This window comes from Thamnophis sirtalis, unplaced genomic scaffold (assembly GCF_051295495.1).
Source record: "Thamnophis sirtalis isolate CommonGarterSnake01/CBP01778 unplaced genomic scaffold, rThaSir2_p1.2 scaffold_3, whole genome shotgun sequence".
Taxonomy (NCBI): domain Eukaryota; kingdom Metazoa; phylum Chordata; class Lepidosauria; order Squamata; family Natricidae; genus Thamnophis; species Thamnophis sirtalis.
The window spans coordinates 102,120,873-102,135,168 of NW_028261383.1; the positions used below are offsets into that span (position 1 = coordinate 102,120,873).

Sequence of the window (14,296 nt, forward strand, 5' to 3'; positions counted from 1 at the left end):
TTAAAAGTTTTCTTCTGCATTCTATTCCATATCTTAAATCAAAGAGCTGTTTAGGGTTTTTTCCTCTCCATGGGCTCCTATAAAAGAGCAAAAAAGAGTAACTAAATTATTTAAAGTTAAAACGGTTAAATTCTTTAAAATTGATAACCAATATAAATTGGTCCATTGTAGGTATAGTTCCTCCCCTCTCCCCCTTCCACCATAATTCTGAGATGGTGATGCTAGAGAGATTAGGTCTGAGGCATTCTGTCTATTAACATACCACTTCGTTATTTTCCTTAACTATTAATTGTTTCCCCTCACTTTTTCTCTCCTCACACAATTATATCTACAGTATCTTTAGAAGGTGCTTAAAGAGGCCAATTGCCTGTTCTTCCATTCTCTCCACATTTTTTAAAACATTATATTAGTAAGGACACTAGGAATGGCAACTCCAATCCAGCCCATCCAGTCTTTACTATCTTCCAGTTGCAGTATCTGCTTCTTTAATTCCCCCCATTTTCCACTGTTGTTTTTTGATTTCGTGAGGAAACAGAAAACGCTCCCCCCCCGCCTTTTTTTTTTGGCGCAGATTAAGAGGGAAGGTGAAATAGTGCTGGAAAGAAGGCCTGCGTGTTCCGCAAAAAAACGGGAGCGGCCCTGCAGTAGGAAAAAGATGGCAGACTGGGGGCGGATGGGTGGAGGGCAAAAGCCGCGGCCTTGTGGATACGTATTTGACAGACTGCCTCCCCGCCCATCTGCCTCCCCTGCACCCTCACGGGGAAGGCCCAAGCGCGGAGACGTCCTGCCACTTTCCAGCGCCCCCCTTCCCCACACCCCGAGACTCCGTCTCCCAGCCCGCAGCAGCCAAACGGCCGGCGGTCCCCTTCTCCGTCCTCCCACCGCCCTGCGGTGCGCCGTGCAAGGCCAGGCCCCGAGCTGCAGCCTGTCAGGCCTGGCTCATCCATCAGGCGGACACAGAGCAGACGCGCTCGATCTGGCCGGGCGAGTGTTTGCTTTTCCCGCCATTATTGCAGCCCGGCAGTTCCTTTTTGTTGATACAGGAGTGCGAAAAAGTGCTAATGTCAATTCATCAGGGGGGCGTCCGCCGAAGGGGGCTGTAAACAGGGCGAGGCGAAAGCGGCCATTTGGAGTATTAGCAGAGGGAGCTCAATGGGAGATAAAGCGCCGGATAACGAGCGGTGGCTCCCGGCTGCATTAAACGAATGGAGGCCGGCGGGAACAGCTTCGCCTTAGCGGCCCATTAATCATCGGCGCTCCGCTCCCGCCTGCATGTCCTCCCCCCCCCCGCCACCCCCGGACTGAGCGGGGATTCCCATCGACGCCGCGGAGCATTAATAATGGATTTATGGGCGCGAGCTCGGGCAGATTCAGCGACACGCCCCGGACCAAAGGGGAGGGAAATCTGTCGCAGCCATCGGCCGGCCTCCCAAATGGCCTTTGGGTGCAGCAGCTCCCGCATTGTTGTTGTTAATCCGTGCTAGAGGTGCACGGTGTTATTTAAATAAATATGCTTGTTCCATTCCTGGCCTCATCGACTTTTCTTACGCTGGGTTTTGATATGCTGTGAAGCGTTGGCCGCTCCAGCAGCAGAGCAAGCGCCGCCGAAAGCAGCAGCGCCCAACTTCTGAGCACAGTAGATCAGATTACACGCATCTCCCAGTCATTTGAAGAATCGCGGCTCGTCTCTCTGGGTGGTTCTTTTTATTTTCCACTCTCCCTAAACAGTGCTTGGAAATCACAACACGGTGGCTTAATTGACGTTGTAATTAAGCAATTACCGCAGTGTCTTAAAGGATGACTTGGCAAGAAATAATGAAGGGAGCCAGAATTATATACAAAGCTCAATAGTCAGGCAATCCTCTATTATATTACAAAGAGCCAATAATGTTTCCTGAGGTTCCTGAGCATTTTCATAGGAGTTACATTAAACAGAAGGGAAGAAAATTCAGAATAGTGTAGGGGGGGTTTAAAGTTGTGGCCTCAGCCTCCAGATAGTGTGCCTTTAAATCTAGGAGTCAATTTTTGGAAGTATGTCAGGTGCAGCTTGCTTCTGAGAAATGATTTGTTGTTATAAATAATACATAATGCAGCATTGATTTGCTAATAAAAACCAAAAGCTATAGAACACATAATGGGGGTGTTCTGAGTTAAAATTCATTCTCAGAATGGGATAATTATGACAATTTTTTTCCAATTTCATTTCCAGATCTATTTTCAAATAAGTTAAATTATTGTACAACATCCTGCCTTTCAATTTGTGAGAACAAGTATGTTAGCTACTACAAAGTTTTCTGTACAAAATATAATTATATTATCATAATCAACAACAACCATTTCTTACCACAGGCCTATCCTTGGACACAAGGATAGGCATTTCTATCATTTTTTTTCACTTAGGTGTAATTAATAGTTTCAGACCATTAAAGTTGATTTCCTCCTTGGATTATTGCTATACTTCTGCTTTTCTGTCCTTGCAATTAATCCACCGGAGATGACACTTGCAAGTTTAAACTGCACTCAGGGAGAAGCAGGGAATGGAATATGAAACAGACAAACTTGGGAATGCTGAAATAAATGGACCTACTAGATATGCCAAGCACAAAAGGCTCCTTACCTTCTAAGACTTTTGATATCAAACCACATTTCAGGTAATTATTTCATTCTTGAACACTACAACTGAGGAATAGGTTGCTTCAAGTAAGCAAAATCTCAGACTTAATTTTCTTCAGCACGAGGTGCGGGGGAGGGGGGAGAAGTGGCACAGATCCTGACCACAGGGTGTGCTTTGGCTACCAGCAAAAATAGATCTTTTTGCTCAGTCTTTCGGTGTCTGACATTCTTAGGATTCACATCTGATTACACATAAATATACAAAAATACCACTATTTGCATTATCTCAGAAAAAGAGGCTCACCCAATTAAACACATTTTATTAATTAAAGGCATAGATTTTAGCCAAAAATTGATTATTGCATTCTGCTTATATAAATTGGGATATAGATTAACATGATACTTTGGAAGCAAAAACAACTTCTTGTTATTAGGGGCCCAAAGATATCACAGCAAATGCATTAAAGCAAGCATTCAGAGAAAAAGAAAAAAAATTCTAAAATACCCAAATATTTTATATTCGTTGTCCCAATAAAAGCTGTTTCTGCCCACATTTGTCTTGGAACACAGTAAAAATGCTATTGAATTTGTTCTACTTGGGATCTAATCTGACACAAGAAAATAGTCCAATTAAATTATTGAAATACAATAATGTCAAAAGAAGAAAGGGAGCTCAAACAGTAAAGAGGCTGATCCACTAATCCCCCCCCCTCTTCTTTTTTGCCTCACCTTATATTTTGGGTTTCTGTATACAGACTAATCTCTCAAACTGTCATCACGGAGTTTGGATCTGATATACCATCCCCAAAAACCTTCCTAGGGCAAGAATTTTAATTGAATCGGATGTTGCCACTTCCATTTTCCTGTGAGATAAAATGAATTCCTTACTTAGGGAGGTGAGGTTGGGGAGAGGACAGGAGAGAGACAGATATCTGACTAGGCCACCTACAACCCAACTGGTCAAAGCTTCCTTCCTTCCTTCCTTCCTTCCTTCCTTCCTTCCTTCCTTCCTTCCTTCCTTCCTTCCTTCCTTCCTTCCCCAGAGAATCACTTTTCGGCAAGGACTTACAAGTTACAGATCAAAAACCGTCTTTAAATACAACTGGGAGTCATAGATGGCTGTGGGGGAGGTGGGGACTGGGGCAGGGGAAATGGATAGAGAGCAAGGAGGAGTGAGATAATGTCCAAAGCCATAACCCTTCTGGAAACAATTAGTCTCAGATAAGGCTGAGGATCCCTGCTCAATTGCTCCTGTTGCATGTCTAAGGGAGAAGGTCAAATAGCAACAACAGAATAAACAAGCAAAAAGGTGGGATGATTTACACAGCACAAAGGTCCCCCAAGATGGAAGGATGGTCAATTTAGTTCTAGGAGAAAAATAATCTTTCCCTGGTTCATAATTTTATCTGCTTATTGATGCCTCTGGAATTTGAGTAAACTTTCACCACCCTCTTCAGTTTCTTATATTCCTGGCCCTGTGTCTTTCCCAAATTTCTGAAATAATAATTTTAAAAAACAATAGAACCTACAATCAGTTAAAAGGTATTGTAATCACCAAGGTGCCTCTCCCATCACCTTGTGAAGAGATCTGCAGCAAATAAATTTAATAAATAAATAACCATATAGAACTGAAGGATATGCATTGGTGAAGTGAGGCACAGATACACACTTAGGATCAAGGTGTTTATTGAAATAAATAGAACCTGCAGCTACAGATATATCTACAAGACTGCAGAGTGCTCAATTGTGTTCAGTCAATAGAATATGGAGGGGAAAGTATCTGGACAGCCACATTAAGAAAAATGGGGACTATAAAGCAGAAGGCTGGCCCTGCCCTCCTTTGGACCCCAGCTTTCACCTGTGTATGTGGGGGTGGGGTTCACTTACAATTTCCTCCTCTTTGCACCACAAGCAGTTTCAGCCATTCTTGGACTCAGAAGCTAAAGAGGGTCCAGCCTAGTTAGTACTTGGGTAGGAAGCCACCAGGAAATCCCAGTGCTGTAAACTACAATAAGACACGGTGTGTGTGTGTGTGTGTGTGTGTGTGTGTGTGTGTGTGTGTGTTTGTGTGTGTGTGTGTGTGCGCGCGCGCGCGCACGTGTGTAATGACAAGGCACCAATAATCAGTACTTTCTGTACTGCTACAAAAAAAGCCTTCAGCAAGAACATGATCTAGAAACTCGGACCTAAGACTGACTGAAAGGAGAATGAACTTCACCTACCATTGCACAATATATGCACAACTGAGAGGCCCCCCTTTTACAATGTGCTACATAGAAGTTTGAGACATAGAAAACTAGCATACTTTATAAAACTAGAGGCAATATGTGCCCAATATATTAAATCTAGTTAGTTTTAATTTTTTTCATGTATGTTAATCGTTAACTGTTAAGTGTATAAGTGTGTGTGTGTGTGTGAGGGGGAGAGAGGAGGGAGGGATGTGGATCCAGTTGTGTTATGCCTCCAGAATATTTGTTGAAATAGAAGATTTACTTCTACTTCAATCCCACTTCTGAAGTAGAAGTGTGATTTACTTCGAAATTAGAGTGTAAATGTAACTCAGTAAGCCGGAAGACATTTTCTTCCAACCAAAGACATCAGCGGTCCTCCACCTTATTCAGGGAGAATAACCCTGAAATGTGCAAAGAAGCGCCGTTCAGTTGGCGGCGGCTGAAGGCTCCAGGGTGACTACGAAGTCGGGAGGTGCCAGGAAGAGCGTGAGAACTGCCTCATGCCGGATCGCTTGCCCATCCGACTAGCCTCTCCCCACCCTGCGGCCTTAGCACGAGAACCGGCAAGTCCTGGGTCCTCCTTCCCAAAAGAAGTAGGCGCCCGGGGGAAAGCGGTCTAGGGGGCGGCACGAGTTATTGGTCCCTGAGGGAGAGAGACACCCTTGAAAAGAAAGAAGCTTCCACCTGGGGAAGAGGCTCTTAAGGGAACGTTGAGCAAAATCTCCCCCACCCGAATGCTGCGCCCGCGCTGACCCTCGATGGTCTGGATGGAGTCTGCTCCGGCCCCCCTGCTTCCCCTCCGCTAGAAGGACCGGGAGCATGCAGCTCTTCTCCACTGTTGGCCTGCCCTGCTCTTATCAGACCTCTCCGCGTTAAAGAGGGAATGGAGGACCCGGCCTCCACCCCACCCCCTGGATGGCGCTGATCCATCTCCCTTCTCTCAATTGGTCCAGTCCGGACTGAGGACTAGGGAGGTGAGGGTTTTCATGGCCCTGCTCTCCTTCCAGCAAAAGCCCGACTTCAGCTGAGCCGGACTGAAGCGGGGCAGGGGTGTGTGTGCAGCAGTCCTAGTTCTGGGGTCCTTGACGAGTGTCCAAGCTTTGTTGTTCTTAGTTGCGAAGTTGTGTCCGATCCGTCGGGAGCCCAGGACAATGTTGTTCCAGGTCTTCCTGTCCTCTACCATCCTCTGGAGTCCATTTAAGCTCATGCCGACTGCTTCCATAACTCCATCCTGCCACCTCATTCTCTGTTGTCCCCTTCCTTCTTCTTTTGCCCTCAATTGTTCCCAGCATGAGGCTCTTCTCCAGTGAGTCCTTCCTTCTCATTAGGTGGCCAAAGTACTTGAGTTTCATCTTCAGGGTCTGCCCTTCCAAAGAGCAGTCAGGGTTGATCTCCTCTAGGACTGACTGGTTTAGTTCAAGCTTAGAGGGACCAATTTTTCTGTCTATCCTAAGCCCCAACGCTCCAAATACGGGAGCTGCTCTCCCTTCTACGCGGCTCAGAGATTTAGCCTGCGTCTCTTTCGGTAAGCGGCAGGGTGTCCTCGAGAAACAGCAGCGGGGAAGGCGACGTGGGGACACAATGCTTTACCAGCGCCGGCCAGGCCGGGTAAGGTCATCAACCCTGACCCTGGGCGAGCCGGATTGCTCCAGCTAAGAGGAGTCTGGCCTAAGGCTTCCTGGGCGCACCGTCAAAGTTGAACGCACCGGCAAAGTCGTGCGCCCCGAACGAGGAAGCGCTTGTGAGCTTCGAGAGTGCGAGAGTGTGTGTGTGTTTCCGAGGCTGATGCGCAGAATTGGTACCGCACCTTCCCATTTGGCGTTCAAGGAGGCTAATCCTAAATACAAATATTTTTTAAAATAAATAAAGGGACTGATTACTATGTTGATGATGATGAACGTAAAGGAAAATGCAGCCTTTCCAAAGCCTTCCTCCTCGGGGAAACTTAAGTCGCCTCACGGAGTGGTCCCCAGTGGCGGATTAAGGCTCACTGGGTGCCCTAAGCACTGACAAATCTTGGTGCCCCCCCCCTCCTTTGTAGATACTGTACAAATCTTCATTTTTTTCCTTTCTTTCTCAACTATACGGTGCCCCCTTTGGACCTAGTGCCCTAAGCACGTGCTTAGTCTGCTTAATGGTTAATACACCACTGAGCGGGCCTTCTCGGGACAGCCGGCTTTCTTCCCGCTCTTCCGCAGAGGAAGAGAAAGGCGGCAAAGCCTGCGGGGCAGGACAGGGCAGGCCCCCTCCGGAGGCTGCTTCGGGGCGGGGACGAGGGCAAAAGTGAGAGGAGCTGGTCGTAGAGGCTCCGGCCAGCCCCCCCCCCCCGTCACTCCACCCGCCGGACTCCCCGATCGAAGGCCGGGAGAGAAAAGAGGCAGCCTCCTCCCCCCAGAATCTCTCTTGACATTCGGGCCACCGCCTTCGCCCGAGGCGTGTTTATCCAGCCTGACGGCGTGATGGATGGCGGAACGCGGAGTTTTCGTACACAAGAGGCCTCTCCGCCGACAGGAGACGCGGCCAAGGCCGGCGCTCCTGCCTTTTCCCTTCGGCGGCGCTTCGCGGAGCTCCATGCCTATATTAGGTGGGTCGGGCAAGCTGCCCCTCGCGGGCCGTGGCGCCCGGGCTGACCAATGAGAAGGCTCCCCAAGGGCAGGGTCCCTCCTCCTCCTCGGGGTCCCGCCTCCCTACCTGCCTCCAGACCACAAACCAAGGCTGGGCGCTTGGCCGTCGCGGCGCCCTTCGGAAGCCGGCGCTCGCGGGGGGCACCGGCCGCAGCTCCGCTGCAGCGCCCACCATGTTCCCGAGCCCTGTGACCAGTACGCCTTTCTCCGTCAAGGATATCTTGAGTCTGGAGCATCCCAGCGGCCTGGCCTCCCTGGAGCTTTCGGCCTTGGGGTCGCCTTCCTCCTGCATGCTGGCCACCTTCAAGCAAGAGTCCTACCCGGCAGAGGACGCCCCTCTCGCCGAGGCCCCGGCCGGCCTGGCCAAAGGCAGCGGCAGCACTTTCCCCGGCCCTTTCTTCGCCAAGAGTTACGTGGAGATAGAACCGAGCAAGGAGCCGAAAGAGAGCAAAAAAGGTAACCGGGGGGGGGGGTATGTGGTGGTCAGCGCGGGTCCTCCGCCCGTGTTGCGGGGCCGAAGCATCCTCTGCCAAGCCGGATCCCTGGGACTCTTCCGAGGAGGGCATGTCCGGGGAGGTGTCTGCGGGCAAAGCAAGCAAGTGGGTGGGAGCCCTGAACCCGCCTCTGCCTTTCTTGGCCGTTCCGTGTTGCCGCTCCGGACGAGGAGAGACTATAGGAAGGTTAGGAGGGAACAGTAACCCAACGTGGATAGCGGTCGACTTCTGGTGACTGGGTGGGATTTAAGTGAAGCATTGAAGAAGACACCTTGGATTGTGTTCGGTCCTGTATAGTCTGTTTAGTGGGGTCATGGCAACCTCTCACCTCTATCCCCCCTATATCAATAGCCTTAGACTCCTATGTGGGTGACTTGCTGTTTTTTTGACAAGTGACTGGTGACAACCCAAGAAGACACTTAATCCCACTGATGCGTAAAAAATATAATTAATTAGGACAGTATCTAATACTACCATAGCTCTTGAAAATGACTTTCATCTCGCTCCTTTGTTGCAGTCCTTACAACAACCCTTGAGAGTAGTTCAGTCTTACCATATTTACTTGAAAGAAAGATTATCCGGAATTTGGAATGACTGCCCAAGAAAATTTTAGACAGAAAACAAAATGTCTTTTGACATTCTCTTAATCTCAGTGGAACTAAGATAAACTCCTTCCCCCGTTTTAAAGGTTAATTATCCAAGAATAAATTAGTCTTTCATTCCCTTGAAGTCAGAATATTTGGAGACAAAATGTCTTCCCTTAAATTACCTTATCGAGTCCTTCCTGAGTCCTTGTTCATAAATTCTGATCCTACTACAACAACATCTACTCAGCTACAATGGGATGGACATTCAAAGATGTGTAGGCAAAGCCCAAGTATTTAAAACTACAGGGACACCTCACCACCTCCAGATCTCTTCATTTCATTTTAGGCAAGGCCCCCACAAATAGTTGAAGGGCTAATATGAATATTTTAAGCAACTGTGATTTTTCATTCTTCAAAATTCAAGGAAGGCTAGTTTTTGTTTTTATTAAGCATGAACCTATTTAAACAGCTGAGTTTAGTTATGATATTACTGTTACTAAATGTTTACTGCTAAGCTCTCCTTTCAGAGTAGGATATACAGTATACTGAGGGTTCACAATAGAACCATCAAAACAGTTGTAGTACAAAACTGGCTACTTCTACTGAGAAGCAAATCTATTGAATTTTTTGGATTCACTCAAGACTGAAAATGTCATAAGTTTGTATCTCAAGACTGTTGAGAATATGCTCTATTTTCTAACCTGGGGAAAGTCCCATTGATCCCAATGGGGTTTGCTTCTGAATACACAGGAATGGGTTTGCAAATTGAACCACTGCCTTGCTTTGATCATGGTTCTTGCTTTGTTCTCTGGCCTCTAAAGACATTTTGAGTCTTTGGAGGCAGATTTTCTCTCCCCACTGCTACAATAAATACAAGAGAGAGAGAAAGAATTTTCATGAACTGGATTTTCCTGGAACAGATTCCTGGGCAAAATATGTTAAGTATCTCCACCTGAGATGGAGTGAAATCTTGAGGTCATCAAGCCAGGAGAAAGACAGTACATACAATGTTAAATTCTTTTGGAGCACTTCTTCTCTGGCATTAATCTTGCTCCCAAGGTTATTGCAGTCAAGTTGAACTTGGATCCCATTTTTTTGATCTCTTAAACTGCCATCTTCTACACACTCACTTGGGACCCCAACCTCTCTCCAAGTAAGTTGGGGAGAGAGAAACCAGTAGTATTCAAATGGAATGTACGGCAGTGGGTGTCAACCTCCCAGAATCACTAGGGATGTTGATTTAATCTCTATTGGAAACTGAATCAAGGATTCTTCCCATTGGACATTTCAGGGTGTTCAACCTTTCCAAATTGAGAATATTCAACCATCAGAGCATTGCCTTGTTCTGTTGGCAGGAGATAATTTGTTCAGGAGGAATTAGAGCTGGTCCGTATCTTTCAATGATGGCCCCAAACACTTAGCTAGAATGCCCCTTTTCAGTGACCCTTAAACAAATCAACTGAATTGTCTATGAACTTTTTAATTAACAATCTCCTCTACCATGGAGTACAGTAGAAAAAAGACTACATGACATTCAGGGTCCTCAGACCACACTCCTCTATTTCCAGTTTAAGGTAGTTACCAACTTTCTCTTCACTGATTTACTTGCAGTCTGCATTGAAACAGCACCCATTGAGCTGATAGATGATGAAAGGAATATTCCTGTTCAGGTGACCTATCTCTTGTCTGGAAGGAAGGAAATCCTTAATTCCTTCACTCTCATTTCATTTCTCAGGAAGGAATCAGAATGCAATTAATGGTGTGGCTTTGCTTCTGAAAAACACCCAGCATCTTGACTTTGTATATTTATCCGGATATAAGCCCTAGGCTTTAGCAAAAATAAACCTATGTGGGTCCCATTATACATATACTTTAAACTACAGAAATTAACAAAACAGGAAAAAACCCATGATGGGCTTATATACAATTAAAAATAATTTAATATTTAGTAGTCCTTTATTTGCATGGTTTTCAAACCATTTTATTCTCAAGTAAATGTTCACAAGACTGAGGATTGAAAGGTCCTTAGATCTACCCCCCCCAATTATCTGTAATTTCATTTCATTTATATCTGAAGTGGAAAAAAGTTATGCTAATTTCAGTTTCTTTTGGGCAGTATGCAAATTACAATCCATGCCTAAATCCAATTCACATATTGGACAAAGTGAGTTGGATTTTTTAATTTTAGCTAACTATTTGTTAGCTACAATTGGCTGGATACACACAGCATGGAGCAAAAGTATCCTTCAAGTAGAAATAATAATAGGGAAATGGAATCCTGGTCTTTTTCATTGACTAAATTATTTAATGGAGCTGGTTGAATTTGATAAGGTTTGTTACTTATATTCACAATAACAACTAATGGTTGTAGTTGCAAATAACTTTAGGCATCTATGGTCCGGAAGGAATTACAAATATTTCAGTTCTCAGCCTTGCTTTGAAGATGGGATAAATCATTTTTCTCCCTTTTTTTTTTCTCAAATCATTTTTATTTGGTTGAATAAATCCTAGGGAGTTCTATATGGGTTGTTTCCAGAATTGAAAGGTTATTTTCCTGACCCACACAGGCCAGTTTCTGTGGGAGCAAACCAGCCAAAGTTAGGCACTTGAAACTCTCAGTTTTCTTCAGCTGGGAAAGTTAGAAATTATCTCTCACTTCATTTACTCTCTTACTTTGTTTGATCTGTGGCTCTCATATTAAATAGACCTCTTATCGGTAGGATTACATAGTGCAACTTCTATTGAACTTCCAAGGATGTTGGTACTTTCCAGGCACACATGATTCAATATTTCCGTGTTAATTGAATTGGCTCCAAAACACATCTAAGGGATACCTATAGCTAGCCAAAGGAGGAATATGTGTGGGGGGAGGGTGGGGGAAGGGAGGTCTCCTTTCTGTTTTAACGAACCCTATCGACTCAAATCAGGCTAGCTTTATTGACTTATAATTGTCTTTGGAGCTACAATCTTAGGGGAGGAATGTATGCCATTTATTTTGGAGTCGTACTGGAATAATTTAGACTTCCTTTTAAACATCTCTAGTTTCGAAAGCTCAGGGGTGACAGAACAGAACAAAAGCGATCAAAGCAAACGGAGAAATCGTCAGAGTTCCGTAAGGAAGGTTAGACTAGGAATGCTCAGTGATGGGTGGCGGCCACGGCGAGCCTGCGATGTAAGATTAGGGTCTCTTGGTGCCGATGATCATCCATCCAGAGAGCGCTAAATGCCATCAAACCAAAGCCTCACCGGGTTCGGCAGGGGACAAAAGCGGCCGCGGGCGGGCGAAGGTTGCTTCCTAAAGCTGCTGTCGCCTCCACCCTCTGATCGCCGGTTCGGTGTCTCTGTTTTTGCCTCCCCGCAGAGCTCTGCGTCCTCTCGAAGTCGCTGGAGCAGGAGAAGCGGGACGCCGAAGAGGCGGAGCGGCCCCGGCAGAGGAAGAGGCGGAAACCCCGCGTGCTTTTCTCGCAAGCGCAAGTCTACGAGCTGGAGCGCCGCTTCAAGCAGCAGAAATACCTCTCGGCACCGGAGAGGGACCACTTGGCTAACGTGCTGAAGCTTACCTCCACTCAGGTGAAGATCTGGTTCCAGAACCGCCGCTACAAGTGCAAGAGGCAAAGGCAGGATCAGAGCCTGGAGCTGGTGGGCAGCATCCCGCCGCCTCGCCGGATAGCCGTGCCGGTCCTGGTCCGCGACGGGAAGCCCTGCTTGGGAGACTCGTCCCCGTACAGCTCGCCCTACAACGTCAGCCTCAACCCCTACAGCTACAACTCCTACCCGGCCTACGGCAGCTACGGCAGTGGTGGTGGCGGCGGCGGCACCGGGGCATGCAACGCCAGCTATAGCTGCAGCTATCCGGCCGTGCAGAGCGTCCAGCCTTCGGCCGCCGCCAACTTCATGAACTTCAGCGTCGGGGACTTGAACCCGGTGCAGACGTCCATCCCGCAAGGGAACGGCGGCCTTTCCGCGTTGCATGGCATCCGAGCCTGGTAGGGTCAGAGGGCCAGAGGCCTCCCGGGGATAGACACGGCTGCAGCCCGGCGCCTCCTTCGGAGAAGCGGCCCGCACGATTGTCCCGGACACCAGAAGCCGAGAGAGAGAGAGAGCGCCCTTTTCCGTGCTAGGTGGGCCAACTACCAGCTTTCCACGGGTCACTTCGGTTTCCGTAGAACCGAAGGCTCATGGAGGCCCGGGTTGTGGATAGATCGCACCTCGGTGCAAAGACAGGAGGTTGCCGGACCTGTGTCCCTTCGCTCCCGCTTCGAAGTTACGTCTACAAAGACTCCCGTAGCCGCAGCGCGCTTGGCGTTAAGAGGGAAAGAGTTTCATTTACCAACCCGCACCTCTTTCCCACTTTTAAAAATAAGACAGCTAAATCTGCCTATAAATCGCGAAGGACCTTTATCGCATCGACTTCCTTTTCTTTTCCATACCAGCAGAGAACATGGGCGCACCCCACTTCTTTTCACCGTTTCTTCAAAAGCCCCGATTGCCAATAGGTTTTTGCCTTGCGGGAACTATTCCTGGTAGGTTGAGTTTTCTTTGAAAGGCGGCCCTACTTGCTTTCAGATGCGGTGTGAAGCAGAGGGTCGGCCCACCCAGGAAAAGGCACAGGCTGTTGTGATCCCCGTAGAATTCTGCACTAAATCGGTTTGCTGAGAGTATGAAATGCACTGCCCGGCCGTGGAGTTGATATAGGTGACTTCTTTCGGGATGGTGGAGGGGATGTTGGTTTCTGTACCCCAACAAAAAAAGAACTGATGTCTTGTCATTAAAAAGAGTGGCTTGAATTTGGGCTGCTTTATGTGTTTCCTTGCGCTCATTTGCAAATCAGCTTGCTTTTAGTTGGAAGGAAAGTGGGAGAAACCCCCGCTTCGGGAGATGCCGCGATGGAGGGACGATTCCCACGAGTCTACTATCCCACCCTCCAGTCCAAGGGTGGCTTCTTGTAACTGGCAAAGCCTGTAAAGCCCCGCTGAATTTCTTGGGATGCAATTACTCCTTTTGCTTACTGTAGATAGGTAGACTGCAAGGCCTCCCGCTGCTGGAATTTCCAAAGAATTTGCAGTGAAATAGGGTCAAAACAGTAGTAACACAGAGGCTTAAGCCCCGCGGGTGGCCGTGTGTCCTCTATCTGAAACTGCAGGCATAAAAGCATTAACTGCGTTAATGTAGAAGTAGGCCCTAAATATCAGTATGCAGAGAGACCTATTTGCATGGACGATGGCGCTGCTCCAAAGGCCTGTACACAAAAGGACTTTTAGTCCTATACTGGCGTATATAAGCAGGGCCTTGGAATGGGGATTGCAATCCGATGCACTTTTTCTCGAAAATTATTCAGACTTTTATTAACCAACGGCTAGTTTAATGCAATCAGCACCTTAATCATCATAATATGCGGAGCACGGCCATCAAAAGCGAAACAATGGCCTCAACTGGCACATTTTGAGCGAAACCACCCAAAGCCCAAAGGGCCGCCCTGACAGGTAGACAGGCAAAAAGCCTCCCTCCCCGTGTTAGAGCACCAACAATGATGCTTAGATTATTAGTGATGAAATAACCCAGATGACACTATTCAGACGTGATCTACTCTTTGGGCTACTAACCCATTTTAAGGTGTAGTAGTTTTAATGTTTGTAAGCCAACCCAGAGTCGTCTCTGCACATACCTTTAATAAATAACCCACCCAGAAGATCAGGCCCTGGCTGGGGAGCGACGGGAGGGATGACGCTATTTCGAGGCGGCCTTTG

At 47.3% G+C, this 14,296-nt stretch overlaps 1 protein-coding gene across 1 annotated transcript; it reads left to right on the top strand.

Annotated features, from left to right (window-relative positions):
* Positions 1-7,587: 7,587 nt before the first annotated feature.
* Positions 7,588-13,336, top strand: NKX2-5 (NK2 homeobox 5). Its single transcript, XM_014057779.2, has 2 exons — positions 7,588-7,924; positions 11,911-13,336. Exons 1-2 carry the CDS (start codon positions 7,642-7,644, stop codon positions 12,537-12,539), a joined length of 912 nt encoding a protein of 303 aa, XP_013913254.1. The 5' UTR covers positions 7,588-7,641; the 3' UTR covers positions 12,540-13,336.
* The last annotated feature ends 960 nt before the right edge of the window (positions 13,337-14,296 follow it).